Below are 23,654 nucleotides of genomic sequence, written 5' to 3'. Positions count from 1 at the left end.
AACTGTGAGAAGCAGCAAAGTATTACTCACTTAACATACTAACATTTAGGAAGAATTATTACATGACCACTGAAACTAATAGTTTATCAATGTGCTGACCAGATAGGATAGGATGCTGTGACCCCACACTCAGAAAGCTGAGGCGGGCCCAGCATGGAGGAAGAGGGGAGGAGGAGGAGGAGGACGATGACGATGAGGAGAGGCAGGGAATGAGGGATGGGGTAAAGGAGGAAGGAGAGGGAGTAAGTGAGAAGATGGAGTGAAGGGGAAGACAGTGGGGGAGGAAAGGTGTGTTGAACTCGCATCGATTAAAGCACCCCCCACGCTTACCTTGGTGTTGGCCATGTCGACGATATACTGGTCTCCCTTTATACACTCCATGACTTCAAAACCATCTCTGTCAATTACCTTGGCCTGTGAGCTTCCAGAAACAACCAGAATCATGTCTCCTGTGTTACTGTACTGTAACGACTTGATCTGATGGCTATACAAAACAAAAAACAAGAGAGTCTAGTGAAACAGAGGGGTTTGTTTTTTAGTGCTTTTGCTACATTTAGCATAGTGAGGGGAAAATGTTATACAACTATAAAATTAATAATTCCAGAAGCACGAAATGACCCTCCCATATTCCACAGCAATTTACCAAAACCTTCTAGATTTACACTTCTAATCCAACCAACTCTTGAATATACTAGCTCTTTTCCAATAAGCTCGTCTGCATAATTTTAAAAGCTGTATCTTGTCTGTTAACCACAATGGTTTTTTTTTTTTTTAAGAAAAAAGAAATGAGGGTGTCTTCTGTGCACAACTAGATACACTGAACGTCTTCTATTTTAGCAAATGCAGGATGGAGTTTAAGCATTTCACTGAGGCCAATCATGAGAGGCTCTGTCAGCCTCACCCACAGATTGCCTGGGAACAGGGCCTATCACCATCTCAGCTACGGTCACAAAGATATACAAAATCTCATGTCTAGAATCCATGTATATACAAATAGTCTAAAGTCAGAAAAACTGGGCTTCTCAATTGTTTTACCACAGGCTTTTCAGGTAAGTGACAGCCAATCTTTTTAGTTACTTGCATACTGAAGAAATATGTATAATTTAAAGGGGGAGCCGGTTTACAGCTAGTTTAATTATACATGATTTCTGTTGGTTCCTCTTTGTTTTGATACTGTACTCCAAATTCAAGAGCCTGACTCTTCAGCTCCCCAAGTGCAGATTAGAGGTATCACATCCAATTCAAAGAGTCACTCCTTACATGTATGCATATGTGCGTGTGTGTGTGTGTGTGTGTGTGTGTGTGTGTGTGTGTGTGTGTGTGTGTGTGTGTGCACCAGTGTAGGTCAGAAGACAGTATTTGAGTCCTTTGGAGCTGGAGTTACAGGCAGCTGTGAGTTGACCGATGCTGGCCTCTGGAAGGACGGGGGTGCTCTTAGCTGTTGAACCACCTCTGCAGCCCCCACATTCAGCTTAAACAATTCATGATTCTAAGAAAAAACAGTGAACTATAAGTTGTCATAGAATCTGAAAACTTAGGATTGTAAATTCTTATTTAAAAAATCTAACCTCAGAGATAAAGAAAGTTATCAAAATTAATAGGTTAAGTCTTTTACCATCTTGTCTCCCTCTGCAAATTTATATGTTAGTAGATAAAGTCTTTAGCAGGCAATCAGATATAAATGAGGTGAACTTTACTCATTAAAGAATAGATTTCTAGGGGTTGGGGATTTAGCTCAGTGGTAGAGCACTTGCCTAGCAAGCTCAAGGCCCTGGGTTCGGTCCCCAGCTCCGGAAAAAAAAAAAAAAAAAAAAAAGATTTCTCCAGGTAAGATTTTGAAATGGGGGTGGTGGTAGACATATTCAAGACTGAGTTCTATCCCCAGCACTATACAAGTTACGGCGGGACAGAAGCTGCATCCCCATGAGCAGTGAAAGAGAGAGGGAGTCCAAATATGAAACATTACTCTATTCTAAAGAGAAAGAGGCCAGAAACATTGATTGTGTGCAGGGAATATGAAAGAATGCCTGAAAGTGAAGAGACAAGCCCACAGCTCTCACAAGCCTCAAACCCAATTGTGAATCTGCTAAGACTGTGATTCCTCAGGTGGATCTGGAGTGTGGAGAAATCCAATTTCGTCACTCTACATGGTTCAGAAGGCAGCAGCCTGGTAACATTTTGAGAGACAACTTTTTCATTAAAACCTGAGCTACCTGGACAGGCTACACGGCTTACCAGGTACAGGTACTTGCTGCCAAGCCTGAGTCCTGAGTTCATCTAGTAGCAAGTTATCCTCTGACCTCTACGCATGTCATGGAGTGTGTGGGTATGCACACACGCACACAAACAAGTAAATGTAATAAAAAAAAAAAAAAAAAGAGCAACCTTGATGTCCTGAGAAGAGGTGACTGCCACAAACCAAAAGATGACAGAAAATGTGGTTCAGTCAGAAAAATAAGTGATGCACACATATTCACATACATCACACACATCACACATGTACGCACACGCGCGCGCACGCACACACACACACACACACACACACACACACACACACACGCACACACAAAACTAAAGTAATGTGTGACCATAGGAGGCATTTTACCTCAAAGTCTATCATTACCATGTAGAAGAACACCCAGAAGTGATGCTCTAAGCCACACACGTGCCTGTGGGAAACAAGTCTAGAAAAACTGACCTAAGGTCAGTATCTCTAAGGAAGAAAGTACCACTGGACACAAGGCACGCTTTGTAAAGTACTAGGAATGGGACCCTTAAGTAGGTTCTACCCTGGATCACAAAATTTAAATATCCTTCCTTAGAAGGTACTTCCTGGACTTACATTTATTCATAAGATATAAAATCATTTGTTTGACTCCTACATATTAATTGTTCATTTATTTTCTCAGCTCTAAATCCATCCTTCAACGTCTGCTCTGTAAAAATGGATGTGAGTACAAAAAATGCTTTTTCTTTACTGACTGGCATTTGTTAGACTGGACTGTAAAGTTTTATCAGAAGGGCTTTAGAAAGACACTGGAGGAAATGTCTAGTATGTTCCTCTTGACGAACCCATGTATGGACATAGCTTTTCCAGGGTCCCCCTCAGAAACATGTGCAATGTTCTCCACATCAGGTTCCTGGAGTGCATTTGTTCCTACAGCCATTCCCTCAGACAGCATCAGAGCAGCATGACTGGTAAGAGAGATTTCTGGAAAGTTCTACCATCACAGAACCAGAGCCACCTCTCTTCAGCCAGTGATTCACAGCATGCCATTTCAGAGAAGGTCTGGATCTCAATGCCAGAGGCTCCTCTTTGAACATTATACATCAGTCCCAAAGACAGAGGACACTGCGTGTGTGTGTTTGAATATTCTTTACAGTTCTCTTTTTACCAATCAGTCTCTGAACTTCTATTATAGTCAGCAATCTTATTAAAGTGTTTCTGGTTAAATTACATCACATTTCTACACCCTACTAAGACTCTGACAGATCAAATTTTAGGCAATCAATCAGGAACTGAGAAAATTAGTGTCTATTTAGACCAATTGGGGTTTTTATATATGAACAAAACACATCAGATCTTGGATAATTAGACAGCTCAGAGTGTTCAACAAAGATCTTTGAGTAAGACTGTGAGAGCTTGGGGCTGGAGAGATGGCTCAGCGGTTAGCAGCACTGACTGCTCTTCCAGAGGTCCGGAGTTCAACCCCCAGCAACCACATGGTGGCTCACAACCATCTGTAATGGGATCTGATGCTCCTTTCTGGTGTGTCTGAAGACAGATACAGTGTATTCAAACACATAAAATAAAATAAACCTTTAAAAAAAAAAAAAGATTGTGAGAGCTTGCTAGCGTGGAAGACAAATCTGTTACTAGCACTTCCGTTGGGAAGTGTTGATTTTCTTCAATCATGCTAAGAGAGCTGGTCTTGTACACTATCACCGTTTTCTGGCTATGAATTTCTGTTTTCAAAGGGAAGTTAAAAATCTTAAAAATAGCAAAATTTAAGGTAGAAGCAGGCAACAAAAAGAGAGTGATCCCGTCTCTCTGGAGGCTCCACCCAACTCTGTGTGCGTTCAGAGGGCGGAGACCTACGTTCCCAGCAGTCGCACCAGCACCGCTTTGCTTGTCAGCTAGAGAGGAAAATGTTAACACCCCGTGTGCTCTCTGAAACCCACTTTGCCAACGCTCAGACGAAAGCATTCAGTACCAACCTCATCATTTCTGACCCACTTTGCTCTTAATTCTGCTAGCCACAGAGTTAAAAGGATGGGATTAGGAGTCATTAGACACAGTACTAAGGAGTATCAAAGGGCTTGTTCAAGGGGTATAGTACATCTGCTCCTCAAATTCCTGCCTATACAACTAAGATTCCGATCAAAGAGAGGAGAGAGAAAGCCAATCTGACGGTAAACTAGAGTCATGAGGAAGTGAATGTTCTCAGGAGTAACTCTGACACCAGAGGATGGCTTAGTAGCGTTGCTCAATTCTTTCTGTGAAGTTATTCACAGGGCAAAGTGGGAGAATATGAGAGTGAGGGGAGTGGGAAGGTGAAGATTGAGGATCCTTTTAAGTACCTTTTGCTTGGCTAGCAAAACAAGCTGGGACATGCAAGACAGATAAACACAGCTGTCCGGGGCTGTCACTTGGGGCTCATGAGCCAAGGTGCCCGGCTGGAGTGAGAAGTGCACCGGAATGTGAGTCAGAAGTCTAGAGATCCAAACCCTCACTCTAACTGGCTGTATGATGAGCTAGCTTCTGCTTCCGGTCTTCTTATTTTATAGAAAACCCAGGGATAGGAACAGGTGCTAGGACTAGACAAAGTGGTTCCTGAGCCACACTATGCACATGCTACCTGGGTAAGTCTGCTGAGTTCTGGTTTTCTCCACCAAATAAGGAGAATAACACTTAACTTACAGAATTGCGATAAGGGTTGTAAAAACAATATTACACAGTGGAGCTGAAGAGATGGTTCAGTGCTTAAAAGCACTCTCTGATCTTCCAGTAAACCTGGGTTCAATTCCCAGCATCTGCATGGCTCCTTACAACCATCTATAATGCAAATTCTAGGGGATCCAATGACCTCTTCTGGCCTCTACAAGCATTGAGTGCATGTGGCACACATGCAGACAAAACACCCAAATATACTAAAAATCAAACCAACAGTGTCAGCTAACCCAGACACCTGGGAGCTCCCAGAGATTAAGCCACCAACCAAAGAGCAACCATGGGCTGGTCTGAAGCCCCCAGCACATATGTAGCAAAGGACTGCCTTGTCTGGCCTCAGTGAGAGAAGATGTGTCTAATCCTGTAGAGACTTGATGCCCCAGGGAAGCACCCTCTCAGAGGCAAAGGGGAGGAGGGATGGGGTGAAGAACTCTGGAAGGGGAGGACTGGGGGTGGGGGGGTGGCAACATTCGAAATGTAAATAAATAAATGTTGAGAATAAAACTTAACTTATAGACTGAAATAAGGATTGAAAAATATTATACACCAGAACTGTAGAAATGGCTCAGAGGTTAGGAACACTTGTTTACTCTTTGAAGAAGGTTCCCAGCAACTACATGCCAGGTCACAACCATCAGTAACTGCAATTCCAATGGATCTGACACCCTCATTGGCCTCAAACACACACTTGATCCATATACGTACATACAAGTGAATAACTATATACTAAAATAACATTTGGTCTAAATAATAATAGTAGTAGTAGTAGTAGTAACAATAATAATAATAATAATAATAATAATAATAATAATAATAATATACATAAAAGTACCTACTAGAGACCTTGAAACAGGTAGTTACCAGTACTCTTTTCTAATTCCCAAAGAATAAGATTATACCTATCATGTTACAGCTGAAGTCTAGTCACCCATTCGGTTCCCAGGAAGGACTGACTCAAGGGACACTGCAGTTAGCAAAATCTACAGGTGCTCAGGTCTCTCACAGGCAAGGTTTTCAAATATCTTAATCTGCAGTTGATTTAATCTGTGGATATGGAACCTGTAGATATAGAGGGCTTATGGACCCAACATGTATTATGCAGTGTTGGGAACAGGCCAGGGAAGTAAGAGAGGTGTGGGACAACCACAGGTTTCTATAGCATGGTGTCAGCAAACACCAATGTACGCCAGGCCAGATTATCTTCAGCTGCTTCAAGGAATCTTAAAGGGCAGATTCACAACTCAAAAACGAAAGGTTTCAATGGCAGGCCAAAGTCCAACTGCCATACCCAACTGTTATTAACTAAAGGATGCCTCTTCATTAAATTTCTAATTGACAAAAATGAAGGACTGGTCATTAATACACTGAGTGCTAGAATCAGGGGCTGGAATAATGACTCAACAAAGTTAAGACAGTGAAACTGAATGGAATATACACTCCCCTGTATTTTATTTTTTTAAATGCGTTAGGGCTGAAGAGATGGTTCAGCAATTAAGAATGCAAATTCCTCTCCCTGTACATGTAACATAATTCACAACCGCCTGTAGCTCAGCCCCAGGATGTCTGACACCCTCTTCTGGCCTCCGTGGCCTCCTACACTCACACAAGCACACCCTGGAAACTATATGTCCAATATTCACTAGTTATCTGCAGTGACTGTCACAGAGGGTAGGGAACATAAAGAATCCTTTCCATAGCACCAGAGGTTCTACTGCCCTGCTGTCTAAATGTCAAGAGCAGATCACTAGATAACTTACCCTGGGGTGTGCTCAGAAGAAGAAATGCAGAGCAGAAGTAAAGACAGAATAACCCAGCGATAATGGGTTAGAATGAGAGGTACCGTACAACTCATACAAGCTCCCCATAGACTCAGACCAGTATAAAAGTTACGGCCAATAGTCTGCCTAAAGCCAGTGATATTCCAAGACAACAAACATAGTGAGAATCTGTGTTGTCCTCAATAATAAACTTTATTTCAGAAGTTTTAGTCACTTTTCCATAAATAAAATTTCTAAAGTTAGGTTTATTAAAAATGTTTTGAGAATCAGTAAGACCTTGTCATTTAAGCACAGAACGACAGACAGACAATAAATCAGCTTATAAATTCGTATAAGGTCATATCAAAAATATTACTGGAAGGTTTCCAGTGGATAAATCTGGACAATTTAAAGATCAAAAAAAAATGGCTGCAACTAATTAAAACCCATGAAAATTTTCATAAGTAGTACTGAAAGTATAAAACTCAAAGAAAAAGAAAAATGGATGGACCAATACTGTACACTGCTTCTATTGCTGTGACAAAGCACCATGATACGGCAACTTATAAAAAAAAAAAACCTGTTTAACTGGGCTAGTGGTTTCAGAGGGTCAGAGGTCATGATGGCACAGCACAAATTGAAAAATTACATCTTAATTCACAAGCAGAGAGAGCGGGGAAAATGTGGGCTTTTGAAGTCTCGTTCCAACTCCCAGTGACACAACACCTCCAAAGGCCACATCTCCTAGTCCTTCTCGAACAGTTCCTTCATCTGAAGACCAAGTATTCAAACATATGAGTCTATATAGGGGCCATCCCATTCAAATGACCACAACCAATAAGAGTAATATCTCACTTGTTATCGCTACCCTTGAGCTGAAGTAGATACAGTGAAGTTACCAAGCACTCCCAGGGCCTCTGAAGGAAGAGTGTGTTTCCCAGTACCCAAACAGCATCTGTGAGTAAGGAAACCTCTTCTTTGAAAGAATGTCACAGGCAAAATGGCAGGTTTAGAAAACTGCTTGTAGTGAGAATGTTGGTTCATTAGAAACACAGAAATGTTATGTGAACATGTTTCTGTTTGATCCCAGGGGTGGGATAGGGGACTGCTTCAGACTGTCCACAACAGCTCTCTATGAGCTTTGGCAGGGGTGTGGTTTTACTAGGTGAAGAGAGTTTACGTTTGGGATTCCGGGGACATTTGAGAAGACATAAAAATGCCAAAGCTGCAGGAGGCTGCGGCTCCCCCTGGTGAGCAAAGAGAGAAATTGCGCATCCTGACGATGAAGACTGATTTGCCCCAAGGAACTCTGATTTGCCCCAAGGAACTTGAATGCCTTAATTAGAAAGTAGTCTAAAGAGACCTACACCCCGCTTTCTCTCTAACCTTTCTCCCCTACCTAGTGTTGGGGTTGGGAGGGATGGGGGGCATGGAGAAAGGTGGTAGATATAAAAGTACACCGACAACAATATATATGCCTCAATGAGATCGATAACCCATGTAGCTAACATCAATGAGTAATAAGTTCATCAAAAAAAAAGAACTGTTATATATTTATACAGTATTTCTCCACAAAGGTCCTGCTAAGTGAAGTATAAAAAAGTCCACTTTACAATGAAGTAATTCCTTCATTAGTATCAGCAATACCAATCTAATGTAGGAATCTACCAGTACATGGCAATCAGTGTGGTAGAGTATAAAGCATAATCAAGTCTTTACTCTTCTCTGAAAACACTGGGAGGAGACAAAAGAGTAAAGTGATAGCACAGGGCAGCGTGCTAGACGCCCATACACAGTCAGAAACAGAAGCAGCTACGGGAAGCACCATGCCAAGCCCTTTTGGTGCGATGCTAACTGGCCATACAGGATAAAGCGGCAGGGACCACAACTTGGATAAGGATTTAGTGCATGCCCCAGGCAAAAACACATTATAAGCCAATTGTGGTGGCACATGCCTCCAATCTCAGGAGACAAAGGCAGGGTCATTTCTATGACTTCAGGGCCAACCTGATCTACATGGTGAGTTTCAATGCAGCCAGGACTACATGGAAAGACCCTGTCTCAAAAGACAACCAAAACACCACCATTTATCCAGCCTTGTTTACTCGAATGTTTTAAAGTAAAGCAAGGAAGAAACGAGTTCTAAATAGATGTATTTTAAAAAATAAACAAATGATAGAAAATGCCTTTAAAACAGGTCAATTCCAGCAGAGGGCTCAGTGGGTAAAGGTGCCTGTTGCCAAGCCTGAAGGTTGTGCTAGGTCCCCAGGACCCTATGATGAACACACACATAACACATGCACATACACATGGAAATGATGTATGTGTATAGAGTTTGAATAATACATAAAACGTGTATTTTATATGTATGTCACATATGTATGTAACATATGTGTCACTGAAGCTAAGGAAAAGAATGTATGGTTTATTTTTATTTAATGATGATATAATTCATACAAATTAAGTGTTATTCATTATTGACTGAGTTCCAATGACAAGAGCATTACCTCCAAATATAAAAACCAAAGCTAAGCATGGAGCGGTGAATTAAATACATACCATTCACAAGGCTGAAGAGATCGAAACGCCTTGAAAGAAGCATCCATTCCAGCAAAGTCCCAAAACTTAACATCATAGTCATATCCTCCAGTGACCAGACGGGCACCCGAGGGGTCCAAACCCAAAGCAGAAACCTGTTCAAAACAAACAAATGCACGCTCATAGACGGAGGAGTAACCATGACAGTCTCCACTTCTAGCCCCCAGTACCACTGTCAGACAGGCACAGCAAACGTGGACCAGCAGCTGTCTACTTCTGAAAGGTGGTGGTGAATAACAGCCCCCAGACTGCTTCACTTTACTGCATTATTTATCTTGAAATAAAGAAAAGACATTGTTATCTATGTGTGTGTGGTGTTGCCGTTTGTTGTGTGTTTGTCTCTGTGTCTGCATGTGCAAGTGTTAGAGACAAGCAGATTCCTGGGATTTACTGGCCAACCACGCTAGCCAAATCAATGGGCTTCAGGTTTAGTAAGGGAAGATAGAGAGCACCTGAGGAAGACATTTAATGTCTGTTCCAAGCTTCTACGTGCATACACATATATGTGTACCTGCACATGTGAACCAGTACACACATGCACATGTACACTTACACACATGAAAACTTTATATAACTCAGTTGGGTATGGCGGCACATGCCTTTAATCCTAATACTCAGGAGACAGAGGCAGGTGGATCTCTTGAGTTCCTGGATAGTCAGAGCTACGCGTAGTGAGATCCTGTCTCAAAAAACGAGAAGGAAGGAAGGAAGGAAGGAAGGAAGGAAGGAAGGAAGGAAGGAAGGAAGGAAGGAAGGCAGGCAGGCAGGCAGGCAGGCAGGCAAACCTTATATAATTCAAACAATGAGACTGTGCAATAAATATGAGACAAATCTTCTTCTGTCATGAAAGAACAATAGAGTAAAGTTCTAAGTTTACTGTGCTACTGAAGCCAAAAGGACAAGAGGATAGGATTTGTCACTGAGATTTTTTCAAGGTGGCCATGGTGGTTTTGTTCTAAGAAGCTATTTCCTTGTTTGGGGGATTGGGGATGGTTTGGACAGTACTTAGATTTTGTTTTATTTTTGCTTTGTTTTAAGCAATGTCTCAATAGGTAGACCTAATGGAACTCAGCCTGAGATGTTCCTCCCTCCTCCCGCCCCTGCCTCACCGTGCCAGGATTACAGGCACGAACTCCCACGCCTGCCTTCAAACTGATGCTTTCAGCACTAGGATTCAGACAGCAGGACCGCTGCCAATGCTTTTAAACTTCATTAAAATTATTAAAGCGTTAGTCCAAAGAAACCAAAGGATACGAAAAGTCTGGAAGACAGAAAACACAATTCAGTGGGGACAAACAATCTGCCCCAGTTAGAGATGTGTCCTTCCACGAGCTAAATCTCCACAAGCCCACAACCCCTGGGCTTCCAAGAGTTAAAAGACACAGAAAGTTTAACTAATTTTCCGGTGTATTTTAATCACAGATATGTCAACATATTGTATCAAACAGACACTAATATTGTAAACATATTATTGAGGAAATAATTATTTTTTAATTTAATTCTCATAAAATGCAGAAACGGGTATCAAATTATTTGGGATGATGGTCTAAAGTATTTTGACCAATGTACAATGAATCAAGTAATTTAAGCTTTCTTCCCCCCACACCCTGAGCTGAGGACCGAACCCAGGGCCTTGTGCTTGCTAGGCACAAGTGCTCTACCACTGAGCTAAATCCCCAACCCTAATTTAAGCTTTCTGTTTTAGCTTTCTACCCCCAGAGCCATGTTTTATTTATTTTCCTTTTTTTCTTGAGATTACAAGAGAATTGTAACATTTTTCCTTTCCCTCTCCTCCCTCCAAAACCTCCCATCTCATTTCCTACTCTCCTTCAGACCGTGGCCTTTCTTCACTAGCTGCTGTTGCATGCATGTATGTTTACGTATATGCAAACAACTCCCTGGACCCACGCCCTCTTCCTCACTAACTGTTACTGCATTCCTATGTGTTTCTTTCAACCCAGCCCGAGATCAGGCCCTAGCATCTTCAGCTTCAGCTCCCTCCCTCCCTCACACTTTAAAGGACAATCACCACTTTCTCAGGCTTGAGCTTCAGATGTGAATCTAGAATTAGGCAATTTATTTGACCTGGCATCATACTAACTGTATAAATGCTTGAATACTTGACAGTTTTTCTTATGATTACAGCAAAGTATTTTAAATACTGTTTTAATTTAAATTGGTTACGAAATCATGTCCCAAGGAAAATTTAATAAAGAATTTTTCAATTCAAAATAAATCGTTGATTTTATATTTTCCTTCAAACTTTAAAAGAAACCACTACAAAATTTCTACTTCTAAATATTTCAGTTTTGTTAGATGGCCAACCATGAGCAGTTCATTGAGGAAATATGGAAAAATAGATATGCTTATAGAGAAATGTATGAGCTTGCTATATCTATGGTCGGTGGAGAAGAAAATCTAAAAGCAACAGCCTAACCTTCAACTCTTAAAAACTATCAAAAGAAAAGCAAGCAAAAGCAAAAAAGGAAGCATAAAAGGGAAGCCTAAATTTTGGAGTGGAAACTGAAACGCAAGTTTGCAAAGAGAAAAATTCCCAGAGCTAGAATAGTTGGTCCTGTGAATTTTTCAAAGAAAATAAGAAAACTTTATTAGATTAGATAAGCAAAAAGAAAGAATTACTAATATTGGGACTGAGAGAAAGAATTCACTCTCTGGGGCTGGAGGGATGGGTCAGCAGCGAAGAGCACTGGCTGTTAGTAGAGCTACAGCTAGAACTAGAGTATGAGCCGCTGTGTCGGGAAGAGAACTGAACTCAGGACCACTGAGGCAACGGTTTTCAGATATTTGTGAGAATGCTACTACTTCTAAAAACCTGTCAAGACCATTTAGACTCAAAATCTACTGAAAACCATACATTTTAATGAAACATTTATGTATACTAATAGTAAACACCAAAAATGAGGATATTTCATTTCATTTAAAATGACATTAAACTGATTAAACTTAACAGAGATATGTATAAAACCAATCTTTACAATTGGAAGTTCCTGTGGCGTGAATGTACTGTTTCATGATTCCTGTTTATTAGTTTCCACATTTCTGCATGTACCTCCATTGAATGTTGTCTTTCTCGTTAACAGGATGTTTTCTTCTTATGGGCCACACATCTGAAAATATGGTGGCTCCAGTGTAATGAGGGAATATGACAATTTTATACTTTGATTGACTATGCACACTTCCATTCGACCACACTTTTAATAATTTTTCAGTAACACAGTGATCTCACCTTACATACCTACCACGTATTTCTATTATTAGGCTTTAAGTGATATTAGTAGATAAATACTGTGAAAATACAATCTAATTCATGAAATCTTAGAGCAATACAGAAACCATTTGAAGCTTATTTCTTATCTCAGCATTCATCTGCAAAGTGGACAAATTCGTACTTTTTACTGATTTAGCAATAAAGCTGAGGACAATGGGAAGTTTTCCCAAGCCATTAAAACAGAACTGCATTGGAGTAAATTTTACAATATTACAATATCTGTATCCCAGAAAAGAGGGTCTTAAAGCCAACAATAGCACTGACAGTAAGTGGTCCCCACGAAAATGAAAGGCGCCACTATTCTGATTGGCCGTGAAAGTCATCTTTCTAGTTTCATGATGACTGTAGCTTTCACTACATCAATGACCTTAGAATGGTCTCAGGTTTTGTGTGCCTGTGCATGCTTGTGTACGAGTGTGCGTGTGTGTGAGTGCACATTTTTATTATGCCTTATCAGCTGACTGGTCCAGGAAAGCTCTGTTAATGGAAAAAGAACAAAAACATTTTAAACTTACTGTTTTAGTGCCGTGCTTCAGCGTGATCTCATGCGAGTCAGGAATCCTATGGATGGGATTCTGAAACAGGAAGACTCCATTACGTCAATGAGTAAAATAATATATGTGAAGACTACACAGACACTACAGGGAAGGCACTTCAGTGTGTGTCACTGGGCCCAAGGGCTACCCGAGACAAGCATCCTACCACTGAGCTACTTCCCCGTACCTAAGTCTCCTCTCTTTGGAAGTTTGAAAAGACTGTTATTATTACATTTGTTTAGTGTGTGTGTGTGTGTGTGTGTGTGTGTGTGTGTGTGTGTGTTCGCCTACTGAGCTATCTCACCAGCTCCTTTCTGAATCCTCTTTCTACAAGATTTTTCTAAGTTGGTCAGATGTGAGCCTTGGCATTTGCTGTGTAGGCCAAGCAGGATCTGAACTTGCAAACCTTCTGCTTCCCTCTTGAGTAACTGTGGATTACCATCATGAGCCACTGCCCACAGTGAAATTAAACATTGACAGTATCCATGTCTTGTTACCGCAAAGCCTTAAAAGAAAAGGGGAGAGGGGGGAGGAGCTAGAGGTGCCTCAGTCATTAAGATCACCTAGCACTCACATGACACCTCATAACCACTGTAACTCTAGTTCCAGGAGATCCAACCCCCTCTTCTGGATTCCACAGGTTCTGACATGCATGTGGTACATACACTTCACCAAGGAACACACATACACATAAAAATAATAAATACACCTTTGTTTTAAAGAAAAAATAAATGGGGATATATTTCTTCTGCATGTCTAGATACATAACTCCTCTCTTTCTGCTTATAAGTGCTTTGAGAATTCTTTCTTGTGGTTTTCCCTGAACTCCTCAGCAATCAGCCTGCCTCTGCCTCCCAAGTGCTGGGATGAAATACGTGCACCACTGCTACACCAGGCCGATGGTTTTTAGAGAGGAAAGCCTCAGGCTACACTAGAACACCTAGAAACAACAATCCTTCTGCTTCAGCCTCCTGGGTGCTGCAGTCTACCGGTACCTTGACCTATCACTTAATAACTTGACTTCAAACAAACTGTGTAGACCCCACTGTCCTGGAACTCACTTTATAGATCCCACTGTCCTAGAACCAGAGATCCCCCTGTGTTCTGCACCCCAAATGTTGGGACCAAGGGCCACTGCTCCTGGCTCCAAAGAATTCTTTAGGTTAAATGAAATTATTTCTTGCTGTTACTGTGTACTAAATATTAAACGATGAACCAGTAGCTACTGATAATGTCTGAGAAATTAAGGATTTGTTTTTCCGTTAAGTGATAAATTTTATAGAAATTAAAATAAAATTAAAAGCTTCTATCAGGGCCAGTGAGATGGCTCAGTGGGTAAAAATACTTATTACCAAGCTTGACTACCTGAATTCTATCTCTGGGTCCCACTGGGTAAAGAGAACTGACTTCCACAAGCATGCCCTGACCTCCATACATGTAACATGGCATAAACATGGCCCTCACACAAATAAAATGTAATTTAAAAAATGAATGTTTACAATAAAGGCCAGTGGGATGGCTCAGTGGGTAGAGGCACTGCTGTCAGCCTGACGACCTGATGGGTCTCCAGGACCACACATAAAGGAAAGAAAACGACTGACAATGTCATCCAACATCCCTAAGCACACCACAATATGTGTACACACACACAGACACTGGGGCAGGGTTGAGGTAGTAAATTTAAAAAAAAAAATTAATAGAGGATACATCAAAAACAAAAGTCTTTAATAAAGTTGAAAACTATCCCCAAATTGAGGATACTGAAAAGTCTATACATGGACTAACCCTGGGCTCCAACTGCATATGTAGCAGAGAATAGCCTTGTTGGGCACCAGTGAAAGGGGAAGCCCTTGGTCCTGCCAAGGTTGGACCCCCAGTGCAGGGGAATATGGGGGGTGGGCAGTAAGGGGGATGTATAGGGGGAATATCCGTATGGTGGAGGGGGAGGGGAGGGAATGGGGGCTTATAGACAGGAAATCGGGAAAGGGAATAACACTTGAAATGCAAGTAAAGAAATATAGCTAATAAAAAATTAAGTATATATATTTTTATATATATAAAGAAACATCCATGTGGAATGTTGTCAGTCCTTATTTCAATAAGCATTTATTCAGGGGGATATACTACACAGGAGGTTGGTTATACTACACTAACCTCCACTCTCAAGAAGCACATGATCCAAGAGGGAAAGATCATGACTATAATCTAATAAACAAATTACAGCAGGAGGGGGCTGGAATAAGTGAGAGACAAAAGAGAGGGGTGCATAAATCAGATGTGAGAGTGCACAATAAACATTTCAATGTGAATCTAGGTTATTTAATCAAATTCTCTTATCTAAGAGCTGGGTAATTACACTAACATCCTATGTCCACTACAAAGCCATCCACAAAAACTAGCCATGGTGGTTATGCCTGGGATTCTAGTAATTGAGAGACTTAGATAAAAAGGATCGTAAATTCAAGAATAGCCTTGGATGTATGTATGTATCACTCATTTCTGAATCCTCAGGCCACAAAAAAGCAAACACATGGCAAACACTGAAGATTGTGGGAATGAATGAATAATTTTCCATTCACAGTGAAACTTTGGAGTTGCTGGTTATGACCATAAGGACAAACAGATGCTATTCCACCAGGTCAGTGTAATCAGGGGCAGAAGATTACAGCTCCCCAAAATGAACACCTTGTGAGAAAATGACTGTACCACAACTAAATACAGATCAAACACTGCAACAGCAGAGGAGTAAGGCACTGTTGGTTTAGGCTATCTCCCTGAGAGGTTGCTACGGTCTATTACCGCAATAGATTAAAGAAGGCAATCAGGAACTAGGGGGAGCTGAACAGGAGTAAATAAACAGCTGGGAATTTTTTCAGTTTATTTTAAAACAAAGATACTACTTTAAAATTTAATAATTTCTGAGAAGTATTACACATAACCTATTTCAGAGGTGAAAGCAATTCCAACAAAAATTCAAAAACAGTTAAAAGTTCTAACTAATGGATTTGAGGCTTTCTCTCAATTGAATTACATAGGATATTCCTGTATCTGGCAATGACTTTATGTAAGAAAACATGTCTAAGTGCTGAGAACTGGGAGAGCATTTGAAATGCTTCAGTTAGAAAAAAAAGTTGTCATAACCCACATCTCATTTCATAACTAATTACTTAAAAGAAGAAACTATATAGTCTGCCTCTCATTTCCTAACTAATTACTTTTAATCATTCAGCAAGTAGAAATACCATTGCAAAAAGAGAGCTGGTCTGAGAATTATTTCACTTAATTCAATGCAGAATGTGCCTATATATAGACAATTTCTAACACTTCAGCAAAAACTTTAGACCACAGAACTTCATATTTACATTAGGAGTGAATTAAAAGTATAGTTTACATTTGAAACTACGTTTTACTGGAAATCAAGTAGGGTATGACTCAAACATAGCCAGATAACTGGCATAACTTAATCATCCACAACAGTAGCAATCCATCTTTTTGGACCACATCACTTGGTGACTGTACTTCTTCCAGGACTTTTTACTAATGACTTTGAAATATGACTTAGTGTGAAACTCACAATTACAATAAAATATTTTCAAGATTTTCCTGCCAAGGAACGTCACAGATTAAATTACTTCTGTGTAGTAATTTATTATGAGAACTCATAACAAAAGCTACAGCGTTAATGGAAAAAAAGGCGTTATTACCTCTTGTCTGGATTAGATTTAAATACCACCCAGAGGGTCTTTCCCAGATCCTTGGATCTACCTCAGATAACAACAGCAAGCACATCTGGGCTAGCACAAGGAATTCTTTATGAGGAACGTCCTACAGTGTTTTCCAAAGGTTTGCATATCATAGTCCTTCAGGTAGAAAGTCAAGAATCAAGAAAGTTGTATAGTCTAGCTGAGTACTATATAAGCCATAATAAAAAGACTACTTGGAAACAAAAGATCAGAATTAAAGTAAATTCTAGCATAACTCTGAGGAGTTGGTAAAACTGACTTAACATTCATTCATTGCTTAGCTATACATTCACTTAACAAATAATATATCTCAAATACAAAGTTAAAGTAAAAATCCAGAAAGATAGCTTCTTTTCGAGACCCACAGCCAAGCATTAGGTGTGGGGTGGGGTTGGGGGACAAATTGAAGATCTCCATCAGGCCCTTCCCCTTGGAGCTCGGGTAACCCTGCTAAAGAGAAGGAGGAAGAATTGTAGGAGCCAGAGGAGCCAAGGACACATAGAGAACAGGGCCCGCCAACATGAACGAAGCAGGACTTAGAGGGGCTCACAGAGACTGAAACGGCAATCACAGAGCCTGCATGGGTCTACACTAGGTCCTCTGCATGTATATTATGCCTGTTAGCTTGGTATTTTTGTGGGATTCCTAACCGTGTGAGTGGGGGTGTCTCTGACTCTTTCTCCTGCTCTTGGGGTCCTTTCCCTCCTGCCTAGTCTTGCTGCATCTTGTGACGCTGTGTTCCATTGAGAGCTGTTGCTCTTCTCTAAAACAAAGAAGAGGAAGAGTAATCTGGGGAAGAGGGGAGGTGGGAGAGCAGGGGAGGGGCTGGGAGGAATGGAGGGAGGGAAAACAAAGGTCCAGATATACTGGGAAAATAAACAGATAAGGAAAAATTAAATTAAAACAAAGCTTCTGCGCACTAGGATCTATCAGTATAATGACGGACAAGCTGGCAAACAGGCAAATGAAGGAACTGCAGATGCTAGCATGTGGTGCTCAGCTTCACTGCCTGATGGAGCGAACAGAGGTGCTTAGAACACAGGGATCTAAGATGTCTTTAGAAATATGTAGAAAACACGATCTAGGACCCTGGTGCACGGGGGCTCCCAGAAAGGGCGGCGCAGGTCCTCCTGGTTGCTGCCCTCGTGGAGAGCTCATACTCAACACCCCACGAGCAAACTTGAGCCTCGGGACCACAGGTAAGACCAACTTTTCTGCTCCAGGCGACCTGCCTGGTGAACTCAAGACACAGGCCCACAGGAACAGCTTAAGACCTGTAGACAGGAAAAACTACACGCCCAAAAGCAGAACACTCCGTTCCCATAACTGGCTGAAAGAAACAGGAAAACAGGTCTACAGCACTCCTGACACACAGGCTGATAGGACAGTTTAGCCACTGTCAGAAATAGCAGAACAAAGTAACACTAGAGATAATCTGATGGCAAGAGGTAAGCACAGGAACCCAGGCAACAGGAACCAAGACTACATGGCTTCATCGGAGCCCAATTCTCCCACCAAAGCAAACACTGAATATCCAAACACACCAGAAAGGCAAGATCTAGATTTAAAATCATATTTGATCATGATGCTGGAGGACTTCAAGAAAGACATGAAGAACTCCCTTAGAGAAGCACAAGAAAACATTAATAAACAAGCAGAAGCCTATAGAGAGGAATCACAAAAATCCCTGAAAGAATTCCAGGAAAACACAATCAAACAGTTGAAGAAATTAAAAATGGAAATAGAAGCAATCAAGAAAGAACACAGGGCAACAACCCTGGATATAGAAAACCAAAGGAAGAGACAAGGCATCACCAACAGAATACAAGAGATACAAGCATCACCAACAGAATACAAGAGAGATTAGAAGATAAAAACTGCATGGTGTTGGTACAGAACAGACTCAATGGAACAGAATTGAAGATTCCATAGAAAAGCAAATCCACAACTTTTTTCAAAATGATAACTGGAGGTATGTAAAAATGCGGAAAAAAGCTTAAGTCCAAGTGGATCTACTGGTCCAAAACATACAGAAAAAAATCCAAAACACCCATGGACTCAATGAGAAGATCAAACCCTAAGGATAATAGATAGTATAGAAGAGAGTTAGAAGACTCCCTAGCTCAAAATTCACAGCTGAGGAATGCCAGTAAATATCTTCAACAAAATCATAGAAAATGAAAACTTCCCTAACCAAAATGGCTAAAGAAAAAAACTCAGCCCAAATAAGCATGTGGAAAACACCTACAGGAATCCAAATAGAACTGCCTGGACCAGAAAATAAAAAGATGCTATAAAAAAAGACCCATCACTTAATAATCAAAACACCAAATGCAAAAAATAAAGAAAAATGAATATTAAAAAAAAACAATGCAGTAAAATGGTTGAAAAACTATCATCCTGGTCAAGAAAGACATACATGGTATAAATTGATAAGGCAGACCTATCAGAATCACACCAGACTTTTCACCAGAGACTATGAAACCCAGAGCGATCCTGGACAGATGTCATACAGACCCTAAAAAAAGGAACACAAATGCCAGCCCAGGTTACTGTATGGAAGGAAGCCCTGGGTCCTGCAAAAACTCTCTGTTGGGGAATTAACATAGATGGAGAAACCAAGATATTCCATTAATAAAAAAAATTTACACAATATCTTTCTACAAATCAGCACTGGTCCAAAACAAAGGAAATCCAGGATTATAAATGGTAAAGCCCAACATAAATATCTTCAACAAAATCATAGCTACACCCTAGAAAAAATGCAACAAACTAATCCAATAATTGGACCAGAAAGAAACTCTTAGCAACAAAAACAAAATGCAGAAAAAAGCACACAAAAAAAGGTCATAACCTCATCCAAATATGAATATAACAGGACAGATGTCATAATAAAAACTATTCCTTAATATCTCTCAACATCAATATTCCATGACAAAACCAAATTTACACAATATCTTTCTACAAATCAGCACTACAAAGGTCTCAACTCCCCCAACAATAAAAAGACATAAATTAACAAACTGGATATAACAGGAAGCAATAATAACTATTCCTTTAATATCTCTCTCATCAGGACCCTGCAAACTTCTGCTGCCTACAGGAAACACACCTCAGAGACAAAGACAGACACTACCTCAGAGTGAAAGGCTGGGAAACAACTTTCCAAGCAAATGGTCGGAAGAAGCAAGCTGGAGTAGCCATTCTAATATCAAATAAAATCAATTTTCAACTAAAAGTCATCAAAAAAAAGATAAGGAAGGACACTTCATATTAAATCAAAGGAAAAATCCACCAAGATGAACTCTCAATCCTAAATATCTATGCTCCAAATACAAGGGCACCTACATATATAAAAGAAACCTTACTTTTTTTTTTTTTTTTTTTTCGGAGCTGGGGACCGAAAAAACCTTACTTTTAAAGCTCAAAACACACATTGCACCTCACACAATAATAGTAGGAGATTTCAACACCCTCTCATCAATGGACAGATCATGAAACAGAAATTAAACAGAGGCGTAGACAGACTAAGAGAAGTCATGAACCAAATAGACTTAACAGATATTTATAGAACATTCTATCCTAAAGCAAAAGGATATACCTTCTTCTCAGCACCTCATGGTACTTTCTCCAAAACTGACCATATAATTGGTCAAAAAACAGGCCTCAACAGATACAGAAAAATAGAAATAATATCATGCGTCCTATCAGACCACCAAGGCCTAAAGCTGGTCTTCAATGACAATAAGGGAAGAACGCCCACATATACATGGAAGTTGAACAATGCTCTACTTAACGATAAGGTCAAGAAGAAATAAAGAAAGAAATTAAAGACTTCTTAGAATTTAATGAAAATGAAGGTACAACATACCCAAACTTAAGGGACACAATGAAAGCTGTGCTAAGAGGAAAACTCATAGCTCTGAGTGCCTGCAGAAAGAAACAGGAGAGAGCATATGTCACCAGCTTGACAGCACACCTAAAAGCTCTAGAACAAAAAAAAGCAAATACATCCAGGAGGAGTAGAAGCCAGGAAATAATCAAACTCAGAGCTGAAATCAACCAAGTTCCTACAAAAAGAACCATAGAAAGAATCAACAAAACCAAAAGTTGGTTCTTTGAGAAAATCAACAAGATAGATAAACCCTTAGCCAGACTAACGAGAGGACACAGAGAGTGTGTCCAAATTAACAAAATCAGAAATGAAAAGGGAGACATAACTACAGATTCAGAGGAAATTCAAAAAATCATCAGATCTTACTGTAAAAGCCTATATTCAACAAAACTTGAAAATCTGCAGGAAATGGACAATTTCCTAGACAGATACCAGGTACCGAAGTTAAATCAGGAACAGACAAACCAGTTAAACAACCCCATAACTCCTTAGGAAATAGAAGCAGCCATTAAAGGTCTCCCAACCAAAAAGAGCCCAGGTCCAGACAGATTTAGTGCAGAATTCTATCAGACCTTCATAGAAGACCTCATACCAATACTATCCAAACTATTCCACAAAATTGAAACAGATGGAGCACTACCGAATTCCTTCTATGAAGCCACAATTACTCTTATACCTAAAGCACAAAAAGACCCAACAAAGAAAGAGAACTTCAGACCAGTTTCTTTTATGAATATCGACGCACTAAGACTCAAAAAAATTCTGCCAAACCGAATCCAAGAGCACATCAAAACAATCATCCACCATGATCAAGTAGGCTTCATCCCAGGCATGCAGGGATGGTTTAATATACGGAAAACCATCAACGTGATCCATTATATAAATAAACTGGAAGAACAAAACCACATGATCATTTCATTAGATGCTGAGAAAGCTTTTGACAAAATTCAACACCCCTTCATGATAAAAGTCCTGGAAAGAATAGGAATACAAGGCCCATACCTAAACATAGTAAAAGCCATATACAGCAAACCAGTCGCTAACATTAAACTAAATGGAGAGAAACTTGAAGCAATCCCACTAAAATCAGGGACTAGACAAGGCTGCCACTCTCTCCCTACTTATTCAATATAGTTCTTGAAGTTCTAGCCAGAGCAATCAGACAACAAAAGGAGATCAAGGGATACAGATTGGAAAAGAAGTCAAAATATCACTATTTGCAGATGATATGATAGTATATTTAAGTGATCCCAAAAGTTCCACCAGAGAACTACTAAAGCTGATAAACAACTTCAGCAAAGTGGCTGGGTATAAAATTAACTCAAATAAATCAGAAGCCTTCCTCTACAAAAAAGAGAAACAAGCCAAGAAAGAAATTAGGGAAACAACACCCTTCATAATAGTCCCAAAGAATATAAAGTACCTCGGTGTGACTTTAACCAAGCAAGTAAAAGATCTGTACAATAAGATCTTCAAGCCTCTGAAGAAAGAAATTGAAGAAGACCTCAGAAGATGGAAAGATCTCCCATGCTCATGGATTGGCAGGATTAATATAGTAAAAATGGCCATTTTACCAAAAGCGATCTACAGATTCAATGCAATCCCCATCAAAATACCAATCCAATTCTTCAAAGAGTTAGACAGAACAATTCGCAAATTCATCTGGAATAACAAAAAACCCGGGATAGCTAAAACTATCCTCAACAATAGAAGGACTTCAGGGGGAATCACTATCCCTGAACTCAAGCAGTATTACAGAGCAATAGTGATAAAAACTGCATGGTATTGGTACAGAGACAGACAGATAGACCAATGGAATAGAATTGAAGACCCAGAAATGAACCCACACACCTATGGTCACTTGATTTTTGACAAAGTAGCCAAAACCATCCAATGGAAAAAAGATAGCATTTTCAGCAAATAGTGCTGGTTCAACTGGAGGTCATCATGTAGAAGAATGCAGATCGATCCATGCTTATCACCCTGTACAAAGCTTAAGTCCAAGTGGATCAAGGACCTCCACATCAAACCAGATACACTCAAACTAATAGAAGAAAAAGTGGGGAAGCATCTCGAACACATGGGCACTGGAGAAAATTTCCTGAACAAAACACCAATGGCTTATGCTCTAAGATCAAGAATGGACAAATGGGATCTCATAAAACTGCAAAGCTTCTGTAAGGCAAAAGGACACTGTGGTTGGGACAAAACGGCAACCAACAGATTGGGAAAAGATCTTTACCAATCCTACAACAGATAGAGGCCTTATATCCAAAATATACAAAAGAACTCAAGAAGTTAGACTGCAGGGAGACAAGTAACCCTATTAAAAAATGGGGTTCAGAGCTAAACAAAGAATTCACAGCTGAGGAATGCCGAATGGCTGAGGAACACCTAAAGAAATGTTCAACATCTTTAGTCGTAAGGGAAATGCGAATCAAAACAACCCTGAGATTTCACCTCACACCAGTGAGAATGGCTAAGATCAAAAACTCAGGTGACAGCAAATGCTGGCGAGGATGTGAAGAAAGAGGAACACTCCTCCATTGTTGGTGGGATTGCAGACTGGTACAACCATTCTGGAAATCAGTCTGGAGGTTCCTCAGAATATTGGACATAGTACTACTTGAGGACGTAGCTATACCTCTCCTGGGCATATACCCAAAAGATGCTCCAACATACAACAAAGACACATGCTCCACTATGTTCATAGCAGCCTTATTTATAAAAGCCAGAAGCTAGAAAGAACCCATATGCCCTTCAACAGAGGAATGGATACAGAAAATGTGGTACATCTACACAATGGAATATTACTCAGCTATCAAAAACAATGACTTTATGAAATTCATAGGCAAATGGAGGGAACTGGAAAATATCATCTTGAG

General features: G+C 40.2%; 1 protein-coding gene across 1 annotated transcript in view; it reads right to left on the bottom strand.

The window, feature by feature from the left end:
* Wdr70 (WD repeat domain 70) overlaps nt 1-23,654 on the bottom strand; it is a 226,527-nt gene that overhangs the window by 164,621 nt on the left and 38,252 nt on the right. The window contains exons 6-8 of the mRNA XM_032898807.1: nt 13,111-13,170; nt 9,268-9,401; nt 331-484 (exon numbers count right to left, since the gene is read on the bottom strand). Of these exons, the coding sequence (XP_032754698.1) occupies nt 331-484; nt 9,268-9,401; nt 13,111-13,170 (348 nt within the window). The remainder of the gene's footprint in view (nt 1-330; nt 485-9,267; nt 9,402-13,110; nt 13,171-23,654) is intronic.

Source organism: Rattus rattus, chromosome 3, assembly GCF_011064425.1.
Source record: "Rattus rattus isolate New Zealand chromosome 3, Rrattus_CSIRO_v1, whole genome shotgun sequence".
Lineage (NCBI taxonomy): Eukaryota > Metazoa > Chordata > Mammalia > Rodentia > Muridae > Rattus > Rattus rattus.
Note: the sequence above shows the minus strand (reverse complement) of the source record. Positions and strands in the feature narration are given on the sequence as shown.